This window comes from Gasterosteus aculeatus, chromosome 1, assembly GCF_964276395.1.
Source record: "Gasterosteus aculeatus chromosome 1, fGasAcu3.hap1.1, whole genome shotgun sequence".
Lineage (NCBI taxonomy): Eukaryota > Metazoa > Chordata > Actinopteri > Perciformes > Gasterosteidae > Gasterosteus > Gasterosteus aculeatus.
Window position 1 is genome coordinate 1,513,910 of NC_135688.1, and position 23,255 is coordinate 1,537,164.

Genomic DNA, 23,255 nt, shown 5'->3' on the forward strand with positions numbered 1-23,255 from the left:
GCTGGTTGTCACATGCACAACAAATCACGGTTATTTCGGTCCATTATCGCGCTGCCTACACACACACTCTCACACTCACGCACACTGACACTCACGCACACTGGCGGTGTTTAGCATGTGTGATCCTTGAAATGAAAGCTGTCTGCAGAGTGCGTCGCACAATGGGCGCCTTCGCCAGATGTTCTTTTAGTCCGGAGCTCCTTCTCACCTCGTCCTCTCGTCTCCGGCAGAAGAAGGACATGGAGGTGCTGCGCGGCTACTTGTCGCTGCACCAGGCCGGCGATAACCTCACCCTGAAGTGGACCCCCAACCAGCTGATCAACGGCACGCTGGGGGACTGTGACCTGGAGAAGAGGTGTGTTTATAAGATACAAATAAATGGTGTAAAAATCGTTTCATTTAAATGTGTTATTTAGACTGCCGTCTCTCCGTCAGTATCTACTGGGACTACGCACTCACGGTCCCCCTGCGGCAGATCGTCTGCATCCACTGTCACCAACGGCGTGAGTACAACGGCTGCTTTCCCACAATTCCTCGTATGCGCCAACGTACCCATGTGGACGTGCATCGCTGGCCTTCCTCTGTCCGCTCCGCTCTGAACCGTCTGTTGCACTTCACGGATCTATAACCTCATGTCTTTTCCTCCAGCTGATTGTGGGGGCACGCTGGTGCTGGTCAGTCAGGATGGAATCCAGCGACCGCCCCTCCACTTCCCCCCCGGCGGTCACCTGCTGGCTTTCCTCTCCTGCCTGGAAACGGGCCTTTTACCGCGGGGTCAGCTGGAGCCCCCCCTCTGGTCCCAGAAAGGCAAGGTGAGTCATCCACAACTGGGCGGCACTTTAAAGTTTGATGTGCTAAATGTGTTAAAGCTGTATTGTCTCTCCTGACCAGCAGGGGGCGACTCCTCTGCTCCCATAGACGTCTATGAGGAAATGACTCTACTTCTCTGTAGTGACCAGCAGGGGGCGACTCCTCTGCTCCCATAGACGTCTATGAGGAAATGACTCTACTTCTCTGTAGTGACCAGCAGGGGGCGACTCCTCTGCTCCCATAGACGTCTATGAGGAAATGACTCTACTTCTCTGTAGTGACCAGCAGGGGGCGACTCCTCTGCTCCCATAGACGTCTATGAGGAAATGACTCTACTTCTCTCTGGATTTATTCCCTCAGTAAACATTGTAAACATGAGTTTATGGTCTCAGTCTCTAGTTTCAAGTCTTCTTCAGTACAGCATGATGTTCATGTAGTGCATTATGGTCCATTTAGAGGCCATACAGGCCATCAAGCAGGGGATGCTTTAGGGCAGAGCTTACTGTGATTGACAGGTCTCTACCACATCATTGTGTGGTTTTTGTATCCAAATTTCCCAAAGAATACATGCATTTCAATTCCAAACTAACAAAAGTTCCTTCAAATGTTGGTATTTAGCAAATAATAATAATATAAAGTTATGCACCCGTAACAGATATTTCATTACTAGTCTATTGTACTAGTAGCTTTTCAGCCAAGTTGTTTCCCATAATTCAACAGTTTTCTCAGACTTATTGTAGTGAGGATTTAAGCTTTTAGAGCTCAGCCTGTGAAATGTCTGATTTAAAATCCTTTGTGTTTCTCAGGGGAAAGTGTTCCCTAAACTGAGGAAGAGGAGCAGCACCGCCAGGCTCCTGGACCAGGACGGCGAGGAGCAGACTGCCGCAGACTACGTGTTCCGCATCGTGTACCCCGGTTCCCGCCAAGACGCCAGTAAGTGCCCCCCCCCCCCCCACACGCCGCGGCAAAAAACACACTACTGCCCTCTTTCTGAATGAAATACGATCTGTCAATCTGCCTGATGTGTATTGCAAAAAGTTCCGGAGCGAGCGTGGCGCCCCCCTCCCTCCACCCATCCCCCAGGGGGCCGCGGGGCTGACACTGTTCTAACTGTGTTTCTTTGTTGTTCCACTGGTGATGAGAAGTCACCATAAACTACCACCACACCACGGGCAGCCGCGCGCCGTCGCTGGACGACGACGAGGAAGAGGAAGATAGGCTCCATGCTATGATCTCAATGATCTGCTCGCGGAACCTCACAGACCCTAATGTCATGAAAGGTTTTTATCACCTTAACACACCCAGCAAACCAAGCGACCACCCCCCCCCAACCCCGGCTTCAGACGCCCCTCCCTGCATCCTTCCCATCATGCCCCTCTCCCACCCCGCCCAGCCCTCCCAGCTTCCTCTCCCCTGTGTGTGTGTGTCTGTGTGTGTGTGTGTGTGTGTGTGTGTGTGTGTGTGTGTGCTTCCTGAGCCCAGCAGTGTGGAGGGGGCGGGAGTTGCGTGCGCTCTGGGTTGATTGACAAGCATGTGATTATAAATAAAATCCTTAGCATTCTATTGGACCATTCTGAAAGTGGGCGGGCTTAGAGGGAAAGGGGAAAACCTTCAGCCGGCAACGGAGCTCCACGCTCACCGGCTTCACCCGTCACTTCATTGCGGTTCGGCCGCACAAAGTCGATGTAGAAATGTATTAGAGTTGCATTCTGTGTAGTGACCAGCAGGGGGCGACTCCTCTGCTCCCATAGACGTCTATGAGGAAATGACTCTACTTCTCTGTAGTGACCAGCAGGGGGCGACTCCTCTGCTCCCATAGACGTCTATGAGGAAATGACTCTACTTCTCTGTAGTGACCAGCAGGGGGCGACTCCTCTGCTCCCATAGACGTCTATGAGGAAATGACTCTACTTCTCTGTAGTGACCAGCAGGGGGCGACTCCTCTGCTCCCATAGACGTCTATGAGGAAATGACTCTACTTCTCTGTAGTGACCAGCAGGGGGCGACTCCTCTGCTCCCATAGACGTCTATGAGGAAATGACTCTACTTCTCTGTAGTGACCAGCAGGGGGCGACTCCTCTGCTCCCATAGACGTCTATGAGGAAATGACTCTACTTCTCTGTAGTGACCAGCAGGGGGCGACTCCTCTGCTCCCATAGACGTCTATGAGGAAATGACTCTACTTCTCTGTAGTGACCAGCAGGGGGCGACTCCTCTGCTCCCATAGACGTCTATGAGGAAATGACTCTACTTCTCTGTAGTGACCAGCAGGGGGCGACTCCTCTGCTCCCATAGACGTCTATGAGGAAATGACTCTTCTTCTCTCTTGATTTGTTCCCTCAGTTAACATTAGTTTATGGTCTCAATCTCTGTTCATTTAGTAAATGATGGTCCATTTAGAGCCAAACAGACCATAAAGCAGGGGACGCTTTAGGGCGGGGCTACACGCCGATTGACAGGTCTCTACCAGAAACGTACGCAACGTCTCTGTCCTCCTCAGTCCAAATACGGTCACTTGTAAAAAAAATATCTGGCTGTGATCCAAGATGGCGTTCGCCAAATGGCCGAACTCGAGGCTCCATGACGTCACCGCGACTACGTCGCCTCCTGGACGCAGTCGGCGGGCGGCGAGCCTTAAACGCTTCTGGGTTTCCGACTCGCTTTGACCATTTGCTTTGCTTTGATTTTGATCATTTTTTGCACTTTAACGTCGACTTTTTTTTTCGTGCTTTCATTTCTGACATAATTTGGTCAATATGTACCCAGTATGTTTTTTTTGTAGTTTTTTTAAAAGTACGACTGTGTTTCTTCGTATCTGTGAAACAAAACCTTCCTTTGTTTTGGTTTTGCTCTTCTTCCTCAGTTGTTCCTCCTCTGTTGGGGCAGTCGTTGGCTGCAATGCTGTTCACTGTAATTCTTCACTAACTTCGCCGCCCCCGCCCCCCACCCCCGTCAACCTCCACCCCCCTCCCCCCCCCACCCTCATTACGGTCCTGTGGGGTTCCGCAGTAGTAGAGACGTGGAGCGATTGTGCCCCAAAATTGATCTCGTCTAATTAAGTAAAGGGGGGGGGTCAAATGTCGGTCTCGCTGCCACATTTTTCCTGTTTACTTTTTTTCATTTCTTCCGTTCTTAATATTATTTGTTTTTTGGGGGTTTTATTGAACGACCAAAAGGCGCAGCTTCATATTTATGACAGGTCGTCAGCTCCAACCTGAAGAATTAAGGTGAAGAGCATTTATTTAATGTTTTTATGAGTTCCTTTATTCTCCCTCCCTCTTTTCAGTCTGCCCCTTTTGTACATTTTGTCTGGTATTTGTTTTTGTTGTTTATGAGATGATTTCTTCTTCTTGCTCTGTGCATCCTGCATGACCCCCCCCCCCCCCCCCCCAACCCCTCCACCCTCCTTCCTCCACCACCTTCATCCCGTTCTCCTCCTCTTATCAGCTCCTTCACTTCCTCTCCTCTTCCTGTGCTCCTTCCTCTCTCTCCACCTGTGAATGAACCGAACCAGCATGGCTTCCCCTCTCCCCACCACCCCCACCCGCCCCACAACCCTCCCCCCTCCCCAACCCACCTTTCCCCTTTTGGTTTCCTCTCTGCAGTAGTTTTTGTAAACTTTCATCCATCTCCCCGTGTCGTGAGTGACGGATGTGTTCATGGTTGAGCTGAGCGGCCTCCGTCATAATATGCAAGAGAGTCGAACACATGGAGACAGCAGCGTCCATCCTCTCTCCCCCCTCTCTCTCTCTCCCCCCTCTCTCTCTCTCTCCCCCCTCTCTCTCTCTCTCCCCCCCCTCTCTCTCCATCCACTCACTTTTCACCCCCTCTCGCTGCTTTCAGACCACGGGGAGATGATGGAGATGCAGGGATTTGGAGGCAGCCCGTCGTCGTGGCAACCGGCGGAAGGAGCCGCCCCCGAGCCGCTGTGTCTGTCCTGCTCGGCGGCGGGCAGCGACGTGTCGTTCGACTTCTCGGCCGGCTGCACCTGCGTGCACACCACGTCGGACATCCACACGTACGTCCCTCCAAAGTAAAAGCAGAGCCGGTGGCTTTAGTGGACGGACATCTTCGGCCCTTCAAACTGCGAGCAGCCAGGCGGCATTTTTTTTTTTCCTTAGTAAAAGGTTTAGTAGTAGCAACATTTTAACATATAGAATGTTGTGTTTTAAAAGAAACATCACACTTTTTTGCTTTGTTTTCTTGGATTTCTATACAAAGCATTGAAAAAGATGGTTTTATTTCATCTTGCACACGGCAGGTGACCAGAGGATTAAAAGGTTTTTGGGATAATGTACACACATTAGAGGAAGTGAACTCTCCATCGCCATGGAGACGCTTAATAGTTATGTGACTTGGTGAAATGGGAGTTCACCCTATCCATTAGAAAAACACATTAAGGCATTAAAGTGTCTCAGCCTTCATCCGTTTGAGCGTTTCTTCATTGGAAACAAACACTTTAAAGAATGAGCCCTAACAAATCAGACATCAACGTAACGGCGTTTTTCTTCTTCCTTCATTCAGGGTTCCTCTTAAGATGCTCTGCCAGAACATGAAGAGGCAGATTGTGTCCAGAGCCTTTTATGGATGTAAGTATCTATCGCAGTATTCATTCCTGCATCTCGTACCTTCATGCTGCTTTTCTTCACCGGCAACTAAAATTCTGCTTTCTAAAACCAGTAAGAAACCTTGATGAATAAACCCTGTAATGAACTGCTGGGTAAAATGCATTCATAGTGGGGATTGAAATCAGAGGAGATTCCAAATAGGAAACAATGCTATGAGCACATAGCTCATTAGCTACAGGACATTTCTGACTTTGGTCCGAGCCGCGTTGGTTTCTCTTCGACTTCCCCGCTGACCGTAACGTCCCCCCCCCCATGGTCACCATGGTCACCGCCGACAAGACCTCACAAAACCTCGATGTTTTTTGAGAAGTTGGCTCTGAATATATAGTGTATGTATAGAAGGGCTGTCAACATAACAGGCGTTAATCTACGCGATTAATGTGGCTGAGATTAATGCCACTAAATATTTTAACGTAGTTAACGTACGTTTGTTTACTTCCGTTTTACCACGGAAACGAAGCGGCCGCTCGCTGCAGTCAGTCGCATCAAGGTGGAAAGTACTTTTGCGTTGGAAGTGAAGCAGGTGCGGCATTCAGCGGAGAAGTGAGCAGAGGAATTACTCCACGAGTCAAACAGAAGGGGGGGTGAGTGGCAAACGGACCACTTACAGCACCGCCATGCTATATGCTAAGCTAGCTGCTAGGCTACTTCCGTCTCGACATCTAACGTTACCCTGCGCGGCACACAGTCTGCAGAGGACCGCCACCGTGTCCGGTAAATGATGAGAGTTGAGAGCAAAAGAGTCTCTAGTTCAACATGTTCAACCAGGCGGAATTCTGCCTCCAAAATGATCAAATGTGTGTAGTTTTGTGTTTAAAATGAACAATTAAACTAAAATACGCGCTTTTTACTCATTACTCAAAATGCGATTAATTAGTTTTTTTAATCTATTGACAGCCCTAATATATAAATATACAGTATATGTATAAATAGTGATTTAAAGGCTACAACCTCTTCCACGTCACTTCCTGTTTACTGGTTGCAAAAAGCCCAGATGGCAGCGACCCGAATCCATGAACTTGAGCTTAAACCCCCCCCCCCCCCCCCCTCCAACCAATGAGTCACGTCACCATGACTACGTCTACTTCTGTGTGTGTGCGTCCGTCCCATCAGGGCTGGCCTACTGTCGTCACCTGTCCACGGTACGAACTCACCTGTCGGCTCTGGTCAACCACAACATCGTCCCTCCGGACAGACCCTGCGAGGCCTCCGGGGGCCTCAGCAAGGAGGTGTGGAGCAAGTACCAGAAAGACTGCAAGGTGGGTTGTGGGTTGTACGTCCCGGACTCCGTCGCCCCCCCCCCGGTGAATCATGTGACCCTGAGCCCAGAGTCTCCGTTATTGATCGATCCCGATAGATTCATCTCGGTGGCGCGGTGCCTCGTTTGGGGAGGCGGGGGGCTGAGTTACGCGAGTGAAGCTGACGAGGAGCTTCTGCTTTATTTATGCTTCCCTGGTATATTAAAAGTGTATAAGCGCTTTACTGTAAGTTAATGGTGTAAGTCACTCCATCACTCTAATGAAGATTTAACGAGCTTCCTCTCGGGTCGCGGCGTGATGCCATCGCAGCTATTAGACTTTCATCCTCTCACCGCCACTGATTTGCACTCTATTCATATCTGGCCGCTTTATCTTCTGCACTCACTCCATTATTGATGCGCTTCCCCTTTGTTCCCCCCACGGCCCTCACTTCTGATCTCCTTCTCCCCGTCACCTCTGTTCTTCTTCTCCTTTGTTTGATCCGCCGCGCGTAGAACTACAAGGAGCTGGAGCTGCTGCGGCTGGTTTATTACGGCGGCGTGCAGCACGACATCAGGAAGGAGGTGTGGCCTTTCCTGCTGGGTCACTACAAGTTCGGCATGGCCAAGAAGGACATGAGCCAGGTACGGCCGACGCCTCCTCACTGGCTCTCGTCGTTCGGGGGGATAAAAGCAATGTGTGATTTCAAAAACTGTTCTGTTTTGAAGATTGACGGCAAGGTCAGCGAGCGCTACCAGCAGGTGATGCGCGAGTGGAAGGCGTGCGAGGTGATCGTCAGGCAGCGGGAGAAGGAGATGCAGTCGGCCATCTTCGCCAAGCTGTCGTCGGGCAGCAGCATCGACAGTCACGTGCTGCGGCTCGTCCACCGGGACTCCACGCTCAGCAACGAGGTGACGGCGCGGCGGCGTCTCCGGGGCGCTAATCCTATTACAGAGCATATCGACCTCTGATCATAGTGATGAACATGATCCTCCATGTGACCCCCCCCCCCCTGTCCCGCAGGTGTTCATGTCCGTGGATGAGCCCGACGCCGGGAGCCAGGAGACCCCCGGCGGGGAGGACGGCGGCCCCACCATGACCACCCTGGTCCCCCCCGTCGCCCCGCCCGCGGAGGAGCGGCCGCAGGTGGAGTTCGACTCCCCCGACTCGGGCCTCCCCTCCTCCAGGAACTACTCGGTGACCTCCGCCCACTCCCAGATCCTCTCCAGCATCGATGACGGCCAGAGCACGGAGGAGGAAGGCGGGGGCGCGGAGGAGGGCGGAACCACCGGCGGCGCCCTGGGGGGCTGCGTGGGGCCTCTGACCGAGGGCAGGCTGTGCAGCCAGCTGGACAAACTGGTGACCGGCGGGGGGGCCGCGGAGGCCTCGTGCCCGTCGCTCTCCTCGTACACGGTGCGTACAGAGCAGGGGCTCCCAAACCGTTCTCCCCCTAAGCTCCACCCACCTTTTGGGGGGAAAAGTATAAGCCCCGCCCCCTGAATGGATCGTACCTTCTTATTCTGAAGTAGCATTATGACACTTGAGCCTCTATGTGTCCTCACGGTGACCTCTATGTGTCCTTGCTTTGACCTCTATGTGTCCTCACGGTGACCTCTATGTGTCCTTGCTTTGACCTCTATGTGTCCTCACGGTGATCTCTATGTGTCCTTGCTTTGACCTCTATATGTCAACACGGTGACCTCTACGTGTCCTTGCTTTGACCTCTATGTGTCCTCACGGTGATCTCTACGTGTCCTTGCTTTGACCTCTACGTGTCCTCACGGTGACCTCAATGTGTCCTTGCTTTGACCTCTATGTGTCCTCACGGTGATCTCTATGTGTCCTTGCTTTGACCTCTATATGTCAACACGGTGACCTCTACGTGTCCTTGCTTTGACCTCTATGTGTCCTCATGGTGACCTCTATGTGTCCTTGCTTTGACCTATATATGTCAACACGGTGACCTCAATGTGTCCTTGCTTTGACCGCTATGTGTCCTCACGGTGACCTCTACGTGTCCTTGCTTTGACCTCTATGTGTCCTCACGGTGATCTCTACGTGTCCTTGCTTTGACCTCTACGTGTCCTCACGGTGACCTCTACGTGTCCTCACGGTGACCTTTCGTTGAGTCTCTCTGAGTCTCCTGCTTCTTGTCTGCAGATCGAGCTGCTGGACACCGTCGCCCTGAACCTCCACCGCATCGACAAAGACGTGCAGCGCTGTGACCGCAACTACTACTACTTCACCTCGGCCAACCTGGAGAAGCTACGCAACATCATGTGCAGGTCCGTGGGGGCCGTAGAGCCCCCCCCCCCCCCCCCCCATCCAAGTCCTGTGTAGAGAATAACTGTATTTAAGAAGGTGTTCATCACGCTGTCTCCTGGTCTGCAGCTACGTGTGGGAGCACCTGGAGATGGGCTACGTCCAGGGCATGTGCGACCTGCTGGCTCCACTCATGGTCATCCTGGACGATGGTGAGGAGGCCCGTCTACTGCTCTTCATCATGGGATTATGAATGTGGAATGAAGGCAGAATTAAAGTTATTTACAGTCCCTGTGAGGAACCTTTAACTGATCCCGATCGGTCTCCGTTAAGTCCACTGTGGACCAAACGAGACCATCAGAGAGAAGGTGTTCTGTTTCTATGGCGTCCCTATGACATCATGCAGGTGTAGTGTGTTTGAGAGGTTAAGCGTTGTCATGGCGACATGAGGCCTCTCCTCTCCCCCAGAGTGTCTGGCCTACAGCTGCTTCACCCAGCTGATGAAGAGGATGAGTCACAACTTCCCCAATGGAGGAGCCATGGACACTCACTTCGCCAACATGCGGTCCCTGATCCAGGTGAGGACCACTCCTGTGTGTGTGTGTGTGTGTGTGTGTGTGTGTGTGTGTGTGTGACCTCTTTGACCCCCCCCCCTCTGATGTCAGATCCTGGACTCGGAGCTGTTTGAGCTCATGCAGCAGAACGGAGACTACACTCACTTCTACTTCTGCTACCGCTGGTTTCTGCTGGACTTCAAGCGAGGTGAACGACACACACAGTCGCACACTCAAGAAGGAAAACGCAATAAAGCATCTGTCACTGGTGAAGCGCTCCATTGTGTTTGCGTAGAGAAACTATTGAGCTGCAGTTTGTCGACTCACATGTAGATTTAAAAACAGAAGAATCTTCTTTGTTTATGACCCTACTTGTGTATTTCTATACGTAATGTGCTTTTCACTCTACATTCATTTGACGCCAGTAGTTACTTATCAGCTTAGTAACGCAAAGTCTAAATACAAGTACAATAATGTTGTGTTAATATTTAATAAGCAACCTGGCAGCACAACGTGCCCCACTTCCACCAGCCGCAGCATCAGCGTGATAATCTGCATCATCGGATGTTCATATGGGTGTAAAATGTGTCACTACCTTTGATGCTAATACTTTAGTTCTTTTATACAAGTACAAGGGTGCATGCAGTACTACTGTCTGAATAAAAAACTCTTATGAAACATGAGTAGAACAAAAAAAAAGAAGACTCATTGTGACCATTCCAGGAAGTGATGACAGAGAAATGGCTTTGTGCGCCTGCGTGTGTGTGTGTGTGCGTGTGTGTGTCCTTGTGAGGACCACCACGCAGCGGAGGAGAAACCATGGCAACAGGATGTGGCACAAAGGGGAGCCGTGCACGATGCTGCAGGTTAAACTCCTCTAGTGACGCGTCTCCTTTTCTCCAAGGGAGGAGGCTGCTTTCATCGGAAAGGTGGCAGTAGATGGAGGAGGAGGAGGAGGAGGAGGAGGAGGAGGAGGAGGAGGTGTCTGCCGCCACCTTTCAGATGAAAGCGGGGGGTCTTCAAACAGGGAATGTCCTGTAATACTCACTTTTATCTTTGATCATGAACACATCATGAACATGCCGCAGCTTCCAGAAGTCGACATCATGTGTGTGCGTGTGTGTGCGTGTGCGTGTAGAGCTCCTGTACGAGGACGTGTTCGCCGTGTGGGAGGTGATCTGGGTGGCTCCCAGGATCTCCTCGCAGGACTTTGTCCTCTTCCTGGCGTTGGCCCTGGTCACAGTTTACCGCGACATCATCATGGACAACAACATGGACTTCACCGACATCATCAAGTTCTTCAATGGTGAGGAGCGCACACACACACACACACACACACACACACACACACAGTGCCGTGTCTTATTTAAACTGTTTTGTTGTGGTCTGACTCAAAGAGTAAAAGTACACAGTTCAAATAGTTCACTAAAATGAGTAAATGCTTCCACAGAGATGGCCGAGCGCCACGACGTCCAGCACATCCTGAAGGTGGCACGCGAGCTGGTGCACCGAGTCCAGTCGCTGATGGACAACAAGTGACCGTAGAGCAGGAGGAGCAGGAGGGACCACTCAGCTCCTCCTCTCATCCCGTGGAGGGACCAGAGGGACTCCTGGTGTCTCCTCACTGCCAGTGGGGGGGGGGGCCGAGGCCTCCGGAGCTCGATCTGTTTACATTGTTCCTCATGGAATGCCCGTGTGTCCGTTCAGACATCTGTCTGCATGCTTGTGAGTTTGGTCCCACTGACGACCCCCCCACCTCCACCCCCCCCCCCACCTCCTCCTCCACCCCCCCACCTCCTCCTCCCTCTCGACGTTGTGAGCGGAGCAGAAGACCAAATGGACTGTGCCAACGTTTTCTACAGCTAGCATGTGTGTGTTACTCCCTTCCTTACTCCCTCCCGACTGCTTCCTCACTCCCTCCTCTCCTCTCTCCTTCTGTCCAACGTGGCCTTTACGTGTGGCCGCGCGGCACTCGGCTGCACCTCCTCGAGGAGGCGACCGGTTGAGGGACGGCGGATGAATTGCAGCCATGTTTCCGAGTGGAGGCTCAGCAGCACACGACCTTCCTCCGCGCTGTAATATCAACACACTATTCCTTAATATTACTCTGTTTAGTAGCGCAATAGCTTTGGAAGACTATTTAAAAGAATATTTACAATTAATATAATCTTTACAATCAGCAATTGACACAGTAGAATAAAACATCAACCCTACTTTGGTCTTTTATTATGACCTCATCATTTCTTTTACAAAGAAAAATATTTTATATTTAGGAACAAACATTAGGTTCAAATAAAAGCATTTAGGATCATCCAAAACCTTTTACATCGTGATGTTGAGTAACACAAATTAAAAACTTTAAGACGTATTTTCAAAGAGGTTCTATAACATTCGAAAAGATGAAACTGGAAATTAATCCATTATTAGCATTGTTCTAGATTTGTGTTTGGTAAAAGCGTTGATGGAGGGTACGAGAATGTGAATAAACATATTTATTATGTTTATAAAGATGCTAATTCCTGCGAGACATTCATCTGGATTCAACGAATAATAATCAAACCTTTTAAACTCTGTGGCCTCATCATCACCAATACCAAACACAGACATTTAAAATATAATGTCCTTTGAAAAGAAACCTTCACTCACTTTTTGTCTTTTAGTAAACTTTACAGGAGTAAATAGTCAATTTGAAGGGAATTATTTTCAGTGGCTCATTAACGTGCATTTGAAGTTATTTGTATTTACAGCAGCAAGTTTATCTGTTTTTAAAACTGCAAAATATACATAATAGGAAATAATTATGTATTTACACACAATATTCTATCTCGCAGTAGAACATCAAAGCTGCAGACTTCTGGTCTTAGTACACACAATAGAATTCTCCATTGTGGACACTTTAACAAAGCCTCCTGACGATAAATACCACCAGCAGGGGGCGACTCCTCTGCTCCCATAGACGTCTATGAGGAAATGACTCTACTTCTCTGTAGTGACCAGCAGGGGGCGACTCCTCTGCTCCCATAGACGTCTATGAGGAAATGACTCTACTTCTCTGTAGTGACCAGCAGGGGGCGACTCCTCTGCTCCCATAGACGTCTATGAGGAAATGACTCTACTTCTCTGTAGTGACCAGCAGGGGGCGACTCCTCTGCTCCCATAGACGTCTATGAGGAAATTACTCTACTTCTCTGTAGTGACCAGCAGGGGGCGACTCCTCTGCTCCCATAGACGTCTATGAGGAAATGACTCTACTTCTCTGTAGTGACCAGCAGGGGGCGACTCCTCTGCTCCCATAGACGTCTATGAGGAAATGACTCTACTTCTCTGTAGTGACCAGCAGGGGGCGACTCCTCTGCTCCCATAGACGTCTGAGGAAATGACTCTACTTCTCTGTAGTGACCAGCAGGGGGCGACTCCTCTGCTCCCATAGACGTCTATGAGGAAATGACTCTACTTCTCTGTAGTGACCAGCAGGGGGCGACTCCTCTGCTCCCATAGACGTCTATGAGGAAATTACCACATGGCCTCAATCTCTAGTTTCAAGTCTTCTTCAAACAGACCATAAAGCAGAGGACAATTCTGGGCGGGGCTACACGCCGATTGACAGGTCTCTACCACCTCAGTCCTAATATGGTCACTTCCTGTTCACTGGTTGCAAAAAGCCAAGATGGCTACGGCCAAAAAGCCAAACTTCAGGCTTCAAAACAGAACAGGTTACGTCACCGTGACAACTTCTCATAGACGACATACACAAAAGACACAAGGCTACACACACGTGATGCTGAAGCAAAATGTTACCTGTCGGACTCTTTGTCATCGCGTCGAGCAGTGCTGTGAGGAAAAGTGGTTGCAATTGTCCGTGTCCCTCGTCCTCGCTCTGAAAAAAACAAAACACGCTTTGATCAAATCGGTCAACAAAGAATCGGAGAAGAAGCTTCTCTTCGTGCCAACAGTCTCTCGTGCTCCATCAGCCCTTCGCCTGAAGGGAGCTCGAGAAGTGTTTTGATACCTCAGCGTGACCCTTGACCCTTCACCCTTCCTCGTCTCCTTAAAAAGATGCCCCGACACGGCTGCATACGATTGGTCACCCAGCAGGGAGCTGCACCTGTGATCCAAGTGCCAAGTCTTCCCCCCCCCCCAAGTCCTCAAAGTGTACTGTAGTCACCGGCTACAGGAACGGGCCCCCCCCCCCACCCCCCTGCCCTACCGCGGGGGTACCGGCCCCTAAGCTAGACTCCTTTTCTTCCAATCAGGACGTTGTGAACCAAAGCCTTGAAAAGAGCCCCCTCTGCGGCATGACGACAATGTGCACTTTCATAATGCATCTTGAAGACCGACTGTTTACTACGTGTGTGGAATATTTTTGAAAATGGTTACCTTGGATTCTCTAACTACTGTGCAATCTCTGTTGTTTTGAGAAAATTCTATATGGCTGTAAATACGAACCGAAAGCCCGATATTTCTATGACGACAGTCTGAACACACACATACACACATATATACATACATATATATATATATACACATATATATACACATACATACATACATATATATACATATATAACTTATTTTGAGATCTATTTTTATGTTGGTTTTAGCAGCACTAGCCGAATGTGTGCAGACTGTGTTACACGTTGACTGTTAAGTGTTATTTCTCAATGTTGTGCACTGACTTCAAAACATTTCGATTTACTAAGAGATTCCATGATTGCATTGCTGAATATGTATTGGTGAGGATGTATCTTTTGCCTTGAATGTAATGTGTTGTTAAATAAGAGGTTGTACATTACCACGTTTCTTTCTTCATTTAACTCTTCATCCTCTGTGGCTTCGTGTTGCTTTTGTTAGTTCACGTTTAACGCAGAAGAGTCAACAGTTCAACGGGGTCAAACGGGGGGGGGGCGCTGAGGCACCGCGCATGCGCAGAGGAGCCGGCGCGGCAATTGTTTTCGGGCAAGCGGTTGGTTGGACTGCGCATGCGCCGTAGTCCAACGTCCCTTCAGGCGTCAGATACGATCTTACAGTTCGCTTAGTTCGCTGACGCCATTGATCAGCTTCACTAGCCGCTCTGCAGCTGTTTAGCTAACGGCAGTTATCGATCGCGACGTCGTGACAACCGCGGCGGCTTATCGGCTCCGGGAAGGAGGAGAGCTCAACTGTGGACGATGTTACCCGCCTTGCTGTGCGGGGCCGTGGTGTTTCCAGGACTTTTTCAGGGCTTCAGGAGGCTTCTGAGGTCCACTTTCACCCACTGGAGCGACGCCGACGTGGTTTGCGTCAGCGAGAGGTCAGCGGTTCCCCGAACCGAACCCCTTTAAGAAATGCGTCGGTTTAGCAACGTGCAGCTCATCTGTCGGGCGACTGAAGACTTTACGCCTGGAGTAGATTCGCCTCTCACATAATAAAAACACCCCTTGACGTTCTAATTGCACTCATGTATTCGGCCGTTTGTTTGTAAGTTTGTGTGCACATCAGACGCCGAGCAGCGGCTGAGCCGTGCAGACAGTCACATCCCGCGGCAGTTAAATTACAGTTTTTTTCAAAGGGAGTCTGGTGCTCGGAAGCAATACCACGTTCCACCACCAGGCACCGCCAGAATCATCAGGAAATGAAAGTTCCCCGCAACAACTTTCGAGTGACTTTCAAAGGAAAATCAATTAGGACGCATTTAAATTGAGTTTTGTGAAACTGTCTGGAGTGGAGTGTAATCTCTCAAACTGTTTCTGTGAATAGACCACAGAATTTAGTCGTACGTTTACAGGATTACAGCAGCAAAGGGGTTAAAGTGCACACAGTAAAACCGTTATAAAGAGTAATACAATAAAACAAGACCACGGTAGATGAAATGAAATATTAAATACAGATATTATGAATGTGTTTCGTTAGGCTGGTGTCCTCTGTCCATGCATGTTTGGCTACTGCAGCCGGAGTCGCAGTTGTCACCGCCTGCAAGGATGTCATGACCGACAGGTAGGAGAATCACAGGTCGATCAAATTAGCATAATTATGAATATTAATTCTGCTTGAACGCCCGCCTCCCCTCGCAGCCACTGGCTGGTTAACGGCTTCGCCTCGTTCGGCGCTCCCTACATGGCCCACGACATCTACGCCATGTACCTGAGCCACTACTACACCCAGAAGGTCAAAGGTCACTCCGCTGCACTGGGTGGCCACTCTCTTCGGATGGCGAGGGCCTTCTTCGCCAAGGACCGGATGCTGGTGATCCACCACCTGGTGCTGCTGCTCTTCTTCCTGCCCGTCACTCTGGTAAAGCGTGGGGAGGAGTTGGCGTGCGAGGGGTTGATAGGAACCCGCGCAGTGACTCCGCGTCTGCTGGTTTTTTTTAGTTTTTCCGACGGGGGCTGGGCGACTTCTTCATCGGCTGCTTCTTCATCGCAGAGTTCAGCACGCCTTTCGTGTCCATGGGAAAGATCCTGATCCAGGTGAACTACGTTATATATTTTATATGTATATTTAAATGTGTATCATCATCATCATCCTCATCATCCCCTCAGCTGGGCCTCGATGACACCCGTCTGCACCGAGTCAACGGCGTCGTGGTCCTCCTGAGCTTCTTCGTCTGTCGCATCCTCGTCTTCCCCTTCATGTACTGGTCCTACGGCCGGCAGTTTGGGATCCCGCTCCACAGGGTGCCCTTCCACCTGCCGCCGCACTGCAACGTGGGTAACCTGGCCGTCCTGGCCCCCCAGGTGTACTGGCTCCTCCTGCTGCTGAAGAAAGCCTACCGGCTGTACCGGAGAGGGAGGGGCAGGCCGAAGACGAGCTAAGTACTGGAGCCTCGTTCATGTTTAATAAAGTTTCAGATTTCATAAATGACAATCTTGTAATATTTTATTTTATAGTCAAACTTTTTACAGCCACGACTAAGTATTCATTTTTATTTTCTTTCTTTCTTCGATTAACTTTATTTTCAGATTAATTCGACTGGCTCTTCATTTTCTTAGTCTCTGCGTTGTGCTCTACATCATGTGAATGTTATGTTTTCTAAATGAGAGAATGCTTCTTGTACAATAAAATGATCATCTTTACTTGTCGGTTGTATTCCATTATTTATAGTGACTGTGTAGGACGTTTTTTCTGTACTTGTGCAGGTCACACGCTATAAATTGCTACAGGTCAAGAAACTCACAGCTGGCTTAGTTTCCAAACACAAATGAAACAAATAAAAAATATTCGGTGACATTTCTGCTTTTTATTCACTCAAATCCCAAACCGGTCTCCTCCTACATGAGGGTCACGGTTCGGCCCTTTCGCTCCTCTCTTCACGCCGACACGAGCTGAGCGATCTTCTGCTGCAGGACGGCCTTCATCTGCGGGTCCTGCAGGTTGTCCGTGATGGTGGAGAAGAAGTGGCGCGTGTTGTCGCTCTCCAGCGGGCTGCTGCTGAGCGGGAAGGCGGCCATGACGGCCTCGTAGTGGCTGAGGACCTCCAGGCTGGACAGAAACAAGGGCTCGCTCTGGCCTCCGGGCATCATCACCTGGGGGGGGGGTTAAGGAATAACAATGTATATTGAACTTTAAAAAAGGGGGAGATTATTTTTTTTTTACAAACTATAGAAGAACTTTATTTTTTGACGTTCTTTGGTAGGAGTTTAGTTATCAAACTCGTTCAAATTCCTGCTGCTTAGAGCTACAATAGTTTCTTCATGGCAGGTGGTCCAACCAATATAAAAAAAACCTAATACATACAGTCACTAGAGATGTAAAGGTATTGATAGTGTCTTTGTGGATGTCTGTTTAATGTGAAAATGAGTCAACCAGTCAAGTCAGGTGGTGCAACTATAAAAAGAAAACTGGCAGCAGGGAAAACGCTTTTTAGTCAAGAGCATAAATTTATATTGTGACAGACAAAGCAAGAATATATATTAGAATAGAAAATATATACACATATATATGTAGTTTTCTTTAGTCACACTAAGCTTTTTTTTATGTAGGTCATCCATCTCTGGTAGAGCGTCTCCTGCTTTATAGTCGGTTTGATTCTAAATGGACCATAATTTACTAAATGAACATCATGCTGCATTAAAGAAAAATAAACTAGAGATTGGGATCATTAACTCATGTTTACAACGTTTACTGAGGGAATAAATCACAAGAAGTCATTTCCTCATTAGATTCTGTGGGACCAGAGGAGTCGCCCCCTGCTGGTCACTACAGAGAATGCAGCTTTGGAGCTTCACTTTTCAGAACTGGAGGTCGGCGTTAACTTGCCTGGATGTGCTGAACGTGACAGAAGAGCTGGCTGAGCACAAACAGGACCTCTTGGCACGGAACCGTCTCCACCTCCTCCTTTGACTTCAGAGGAGAGCCCCCCGTTTCCTGAAGGTCTTCAGACAGTTTCCTCGCTGTGATTGAAGTGCAGGAAGGCTCTGGTGCCTTGGGAGACGTTGCTGAAGGAAGAGTCAGCTTGGCTCTCACCGAGCTCATCATCCCCCTCACGGCGTGGGCGTACAACCTGCCGACGTGGGCCCAGCCCTCCGCCGGCAGCCAGCCGGAGCAGCTGGACCCGCAGAGCAGCTGGAAGGCCCGGAGCAGGAGGACGGACAGGCGGAGCTCGCAGGAGAAGCTCCTCAGATCCAGCAGGGGCAGGTACTCCACGTACTCCAGGGAGAAGGGCACGTGGAGGCGGCCCGAGGCGATCAGCTCCCTCAGGACCCCCAGCAGTCGGGTCCACTGGGAGACGGAGCACCAGGGCAGCGTCTGGGTCAGAGCCACCAACAGGCCTTTGCTGAACATGCCAACGTGGTCGGGCCGGCGCTGGTCCAGCGAGAGGCCGGACAGCATGGTGGCCCGCAGGTGATCGGACGCAGAGCAGCACTCCATCCAGGCCAGCAGACCCGTTCCTTGTCCATACTGAGGCAGGTCTGAGCCCACCCAGTCCTGCAGAGAGGGGGGCGAGATGAACAGCGATGAGGAATGGTTGTTGTTTCTGTATTGAACAAGACTCGACACTAGAGATTGAGACCATGAACTAATGTTTACTGATTATTGAATAAATCAAGAGAGAAGTAGACTCTTGTCGCCCCCTGCTGGTCACTACAGAGAACTTTCTCATAGACGTCTATGGGAGCAGAGGAGTCGCCCCCCTGTGGCCAATAGAGACAATGCAGCTTAAAGACACTTCTGCATCACCTCCACTTGTCAGAAACTGGGGTGGAGGGTCACTGCGGTCACTCAGCAACCAAAACCTGCATGCTGCGATGAAGACGTATTTATTTGACCAAACCAAATAAAGAAACAAGGTTGTCAGAACCTGACACGGCGATGTCTTAAAACCGTCTCCCTGCAGCTGAAGAGACAAATCCAGAAGAGGTCCTACCTGCTCCGGTAGATCACACACCGCCAGCAGGGACGAGGGAACCTCGTTTTTGAAGTGCTCCCCCCACACGGCCTTCAGGTGGAACCGCACGGTCCAGTCCAGCTCTGCAGTTTTGTTGTAGAGCCAGAACAGAGCTCTGGACCAGCGGCTCGGCGCCGCCGCCACCTCCGCGCCCACCACCCGCCCCAGTGTGGTCAGCACCGACACCAGCAGCTCCTTGGCGTCCATGGACCAGCGGGGGACGGCGCCCTCCGGCGGCTGCTCCCAGCACCTGGCAGGGGGATTCAGGACAGATACCCGTTGAGACGACGCGACTGCGTGGATCCGTGCGGTTCTGCATCCGCGGGCCACGCTTACAAACCTGAGAGTCTGGTTCTGCAGCTGAGCCAGAACGTAGAGGAGGGGAAAGGGAGAGCAGTCCAACGCCCAGTGGGGACGCGAGGACGCATCCGGGACGTCCACGGACAGGGCGGTCTGGAGGAGGCGCAGACACAGTTCTACGTCCAAGGAGCTGTGACCTGAAGACACGAAGAAGAACGTTGGGGTTCGTTTGAACCGGTATGCCGCCCAGCCCCAGGTGGACGTATACTCTATTAGACACCAGTCAATCAGCGTGTAGCCCCGCCCTAAAGCATCCCCTGCTTCGTGGTCTGACTCTACATGGACCATCATTAAATAAATGAACATCAGGCTGTATTGAAAACTAGAGACTGAGACCATAAACTCATGTTTACAATGTTTACTGAGGGAATAAATCAAGAGAGAAGTAGAGTCATTTCCTCATAGACGTCTATGGGAGCAGAGGAGTCGCCCCCTGCTGGTCACTACAGAGAAGTAGAGTCATTTCCTCATAGACGTCTATGGGAGCAGAGGAGTCGCCCCCTGCTGGTCACTACAGAGAAGTAGAGTCATTTCCTCATAGACGTCTATGGGAGCAGAGGAGTCGCCCCCTGCTGGTCACTACAGAGAAGTAGAGTCATTTCCTCATAGACGTCTATGGGAGCAGAGGAGTCGCCCCCTGCTGGTCACTACAGAGAAGTAGAGTCATTTCCTTATAGACGTCTATGGGAGCAGAGGAGTCGCCCCCTGCTGGTCACTACAGAGAAGTAGAGTCATTTCCTTATAGACGTCTATGGGAGCAGAGGAGTCGCCCCCTGCTGGTCACTACAGAGAAGTAGAGTCATTTCCTCATAGACGTCTATGGGAGCAGAGGAGTCGCCCCCTGCTGGTCACTACAGAGAAGTAGAGTCATTTCCTCATAGACGTCTATGGGAGCAGAGGAGTCGCCTGGAGCAGAATTGTTGTTATCAAATTGTAACTAATTTGCTTTAATAAACAGTAAAAAGGAAAATGTCACTCAACATGTTTTAGTTTTAAACAGGAGTATCGGAGGACACTCACCCGAAGTGGAGATGTTCGGCAGGACGAAGATGTTCGCCACCTCCTGAGGAGTCACAAAGCTCCGCCTCTCTTCTTCTTCTTCTTCTTCTTCTCCTCCCTCGACCGCCGTCATCAGGAGGCCCAGGTACTCCAGGAGCTGCTCCTTCTCATTGGCCGACAGCGATTTGGTCCCGATCGTTTCTCGGAGACACCTGCAGAGCAGAGCGCCGCCACCCGGACCGCCGTCGGTGCCGTCCTCTGCCTCTACGCCGCCCCGCAGCCCGTGTAGCTGCTGCAGGATTTTCGCCATGAGAGAGAAAGCGCCCTTGTTGAAAACAGCCGAATGACAACAAGCCCTCAAGGTCGCTTCCGGGTTCTGAAAAGCAACCCTGGCGACCAAAGACACGGCTGTGTTGAGATTGCCCTGCGCTGCCATGGCTCCGCCTCCTTGGATGATGCAGTTGAAGGCCATGTTCAGCTCCTGCTCAAACCCCGCGGTCACGGCAGAGGGGGCGGAGCCGCCGAAGAGCCCCCCGCCGGACCGCCTCAACGCGGCCGCCAGCGCCGCGTTCTTGTCTTTCAAAGAGAGGGCGGAGAAAATGTCCGCCGCGACTTTCATCAGCCTCCTGCACCGGCTCACGTCGGCGCCCTCGCCCCGGAGTTTGTCCTGGAGGGCGGCGGTCACCTCGAGCAGAGCGTCCAGCCGCTGGAAGGCCGCCTGGTTCCTCTCCAGGCAGTCGGTCCAGAGGACGTCACGCGCAGCCCAACTCCTCTCGCTGGCGAACAGCAGCGCGACGTCCTGGTAGCCGTCCAGGCGGTGGTCGACGATGGCCGCCGCGACCCTCGCGCTCACGTCAGGGAGGCTCTTTGCGGCGGGGAAGGCCAGAGACTCCAGCAGACCTCGCAGCGCTTTCTTCTCTCCTCCGTCCGTCTCGGGCTCCTCCTCTTTCTTTAGAGCCACCAGGACCTTCTGGACACTTTGCTCCAGCCGAAAGGCCGAGCAGCTCGGTTTGGAGCCGCCGCACGCCGCCAGGAGCCCGCCGCCGCTCCAAAACTGAGCGAGCTCCGTTACGATCGTCAGCGCTTCAGCGAGCTTCATCCCGCCGGGTTGGAAACGCGAGGGCGCGTGGGAAGCTTGTACGTCTCTCTGAGCCTCGCGGATGAGTTCTGGGCCCAGTTCCTCCCCGCTCTGCGCTCTGACGCCGACGACCTCGCACAGGACGCGCAGCTTCTCTTCGGCGGGAAGTACGGCCGCTCGGTCCGCCAGGAAGGCCGTGTGGAGAGCATCGAGGGAGATGGAGAGGGCCTGGAGGCAGAGCTCTGCTGTGGACACGTGCTCTTTTAAGTCTCTAAGTGCATGTAGGAGAACGTGAAGGACATCGGCGGTCGGTGGCGATGGCAGCAGATCGGACGCGTCCAGCTTTAGCCTCTTGGCGGCCTGAGGGGACGCGCTGGAGGACTCAGCCAAGAGACGAGCAAACTGTCCGGCGAACATCGTCTCTGCGGTGTCCTCCGCTCCGGCTTCCCGCTCGTCTCCGCCTTTCCACAGCTCCCACCACACCTCCAGGAAGAGCGCGACGTCCTCTTCGCCGGTGGGGTCGCTCCTCACGTGTCGCACTAGGCGCTCGAGCTCGGTGCAGATCTGAGAGTGAGGAAGGGACGAGAGGAAATGTGCGAATATCCGAGCGGTCGCCGTCGACTTCACCACCTCCAGCAGGACGACGCGGTTGACCTCCGGGAGCCCGTTCTGGAGGGGGAAGAAAGGGTTCTCCCTCCAGGCCGTCTCCACGTCCTCCCCGGTCTCGCCGCAAAGCACCTTCAGCCACACGGAACTGACCAATGTCTTCAACCAGACGACGGCCGATGCAGTGGGACGACCACAGAGTTCCTCCCCTCCACAGATTTCTCTGAGCGCCTCCAGGACGGGACGTCCCACCCTGCTCCAGTCGGCCTTCTGGAGGGAGGACAAGGACGAGGGGACACACAGTTTATCAGCCAGGAGGAACGCACCTTGAAGACGCGCTGTATCTGAAAGCAGAAGAGAAACGGCTTCAAAAGACAAAAATATTTTGTTGGTTCATGTACAACTTCAGGACACGTTTAACTAAACTAGTCTTTTAACGAAATAGGACGTTTAGGGTTAATCTGCAGAATGTTTTGTTTATAAAAAAAGTTTGTCAAAATCGAAGAATGTTCTGCCAGGAGTTTATTATAGTAATTATGATAAACTATTATTAATGACAGGCAACTGAAGGTTAACTATAATAAATTAATCAAAGGACTCAGTCAACAGTTTAAGCTAACATATCACATCTTCAATGAAGCATCCTTTTTTAATTCTTGTTTTGGAAAAAATAGTAAAGTAAAAACAAACACGGCCACTTCACTTCCTTCAACCAACCAAGGTTACTAGAACAAGTTGAGCCAATGTGTTTAAGGACTAACGTGACTAAAGTAGAGAACTTTACCTTGGTTCATCTTCAGCGTCATGGCTGCAGAATGAAGCTAAATGCTACTTAGCTCGTTTGCTAGTTTTCAGTTCGCGTCCATTAACGGTTCCTCTCTGCGGCGTTAAACTTCCCCCCTGGTCAGTTTTAATGGTACTAAACAACAAAGCGCAAAGCGGAGCCAAGTTGAAGACATAGTTCGCTTTTCACTTCAGCAGTTTCGTATGCAGCGCTGCCGCTGTTCCGCGTCACGTGTCTTAAAGAGCAAGAAGGACCCGCTGTGACGTCACAGCGCCTGGACCGCAGGTGTGCCGGAGTAAAACATTAAAAAAATAAAAATATCCTGTTAAATAATGTTCATGTGTCCATAACGCGTGTGGCTTTCTAGAGAAACAGTTAAAGACGTGTTTTTATGTTCGAGTCCTTACATTTAGATGTAACATGCCACACTGGTGTACACTAAATATACTTTAGTATAAATTAACAACATCTGTAACACAAACAACCAGTGTATCGTTTGTTAATATGCTAGTTTCATCATATACATACAGTATATATACATGTATACTTTCCTTGTGTCAGTAATTGCCACC

At 50.9% G+C, this 23,255-nt stretch overlaps 3 protein-coding genes across 6 annotated transcripts in view; 2 read left to right on the forward strand and 1 right to left on the reverse strand.

The window, feature by feature from the left end:
• Positions 1-14,287, forward strand: part of sgsm2 (small G protein signaling modulator 2) — a 38,639-nt gene extending 24,352 nt beyond the window's left edge. The window contains exons 8-24 of one of the 4 annotated variants that reach the window (XM_078106682.1): positions 231-355; positions 436-503; positions 649-812; positions 1,617-1,743; positions 1,953-2,090; positions 4,654-4,828; positions 5,335-5,399; positions 6,552-6,697; positions 7,192-7,320; positions 7,405-7,587; positions 7,700-8,089; positions 8,837-8,961; positions 9,068-9,150; positions 9,407-9,516; positions 9,604-9,700; positions 10,631-10,798; positions 10,943-14,287. In XM_078106682.1, the coding sequence (XP_077962808.1) occupies positions 231-355; positions 436-503; positions 649-812; positions 1,617-1,743; positions 1,953-2,090; positions 4,654-4,828; positions 5,335-5,399; positions 6,552-6,697; positions 7,192-7,320; positions 7,405-7,587; positions 7,700-8,089; positions 8,837-8,961; positions 9,068-9,150; positions 9,407-9,516; positions 9,604-9,700; positions 10,631-10,798; positions 10,943-11,031 (2,382 nt within the window). In that variant the 3' untranslated portion in view covers positions 11,032-14,287. Of the gene's footprint in view, positions 1-230; positions 356-435; positions 504-648; positions 813-1,616; positions 1,744-1,952; positions 2,091-4,653; positions 4,829-5,334; positions 5,400-6,551; positions 6,698-7,191; positions 7,321-7,404; positions 7,588-7,699; positions 8,090-8,836; positions 8,962-9,067; positions 9,151-9,406; positions 9,517-9,603; positions 10,192-10,630; positions 10,799-10,942 lie in introns of those variants that run through there. The other 3 variants (XM_040163191.2, XM_078106688.1, XM_078106692.1) reach the window with 3 other exon arrangements.
• A 112-nt stretch (positions 14,288-14,399) lies between these two features.
• On the forward strand, positions 14,400-16,544 carry LOC120814530 (ceramide synthase). Its single transcript, XM_040169991.2, has 5 exons — positions 14,400-14,782; positions 15,382-15,465; positions 15,543-15,762; positions 15,843-15,938; positions 16,011-16,544. The coding sequence occupies exons 1-5, from the start codon at positions 14,661-14,663 to the stop codon at positions 16,281-16,283; spliced, it is 795 nt and encodes a 264-aa protein (XP_040025925.1). The 5' UTR covers positions 14,400-14,660; the 3' UTR covers positions 16,284-16,544.
• Positions 16,545-16,688: 144 nt separating this feature from the next.
• Positions 16,689-23,047, reverse strand: gemin4 (gem (nuclear organelle) associated protein 4). Its single transcript, XM_040168782.2, has 6 exons — positions 22,684-23,047; positions 20,237-22,243; positions 19,197-19,353; positions 18,836-19,106; positions 17,728-18,396; positions 16,689-16,994 (listed from the first exon to the last, which is right to left on the reverse strand). The coding sequence occupies exons 1-6, from the start codon at positions 22,703-22,705 to the stop codon at positions 16,779-16,781; spliced, it is 3,342 nt and encodes a 1,113-aa protein (XP_040024716.2). The 5' UTR covers positions 22,706-23,047; the 3' UTR covers positions 16,689-16,778.
• Between the last annotated feature and the right edge of the window lie 208 nt (positions 23,048-23,255).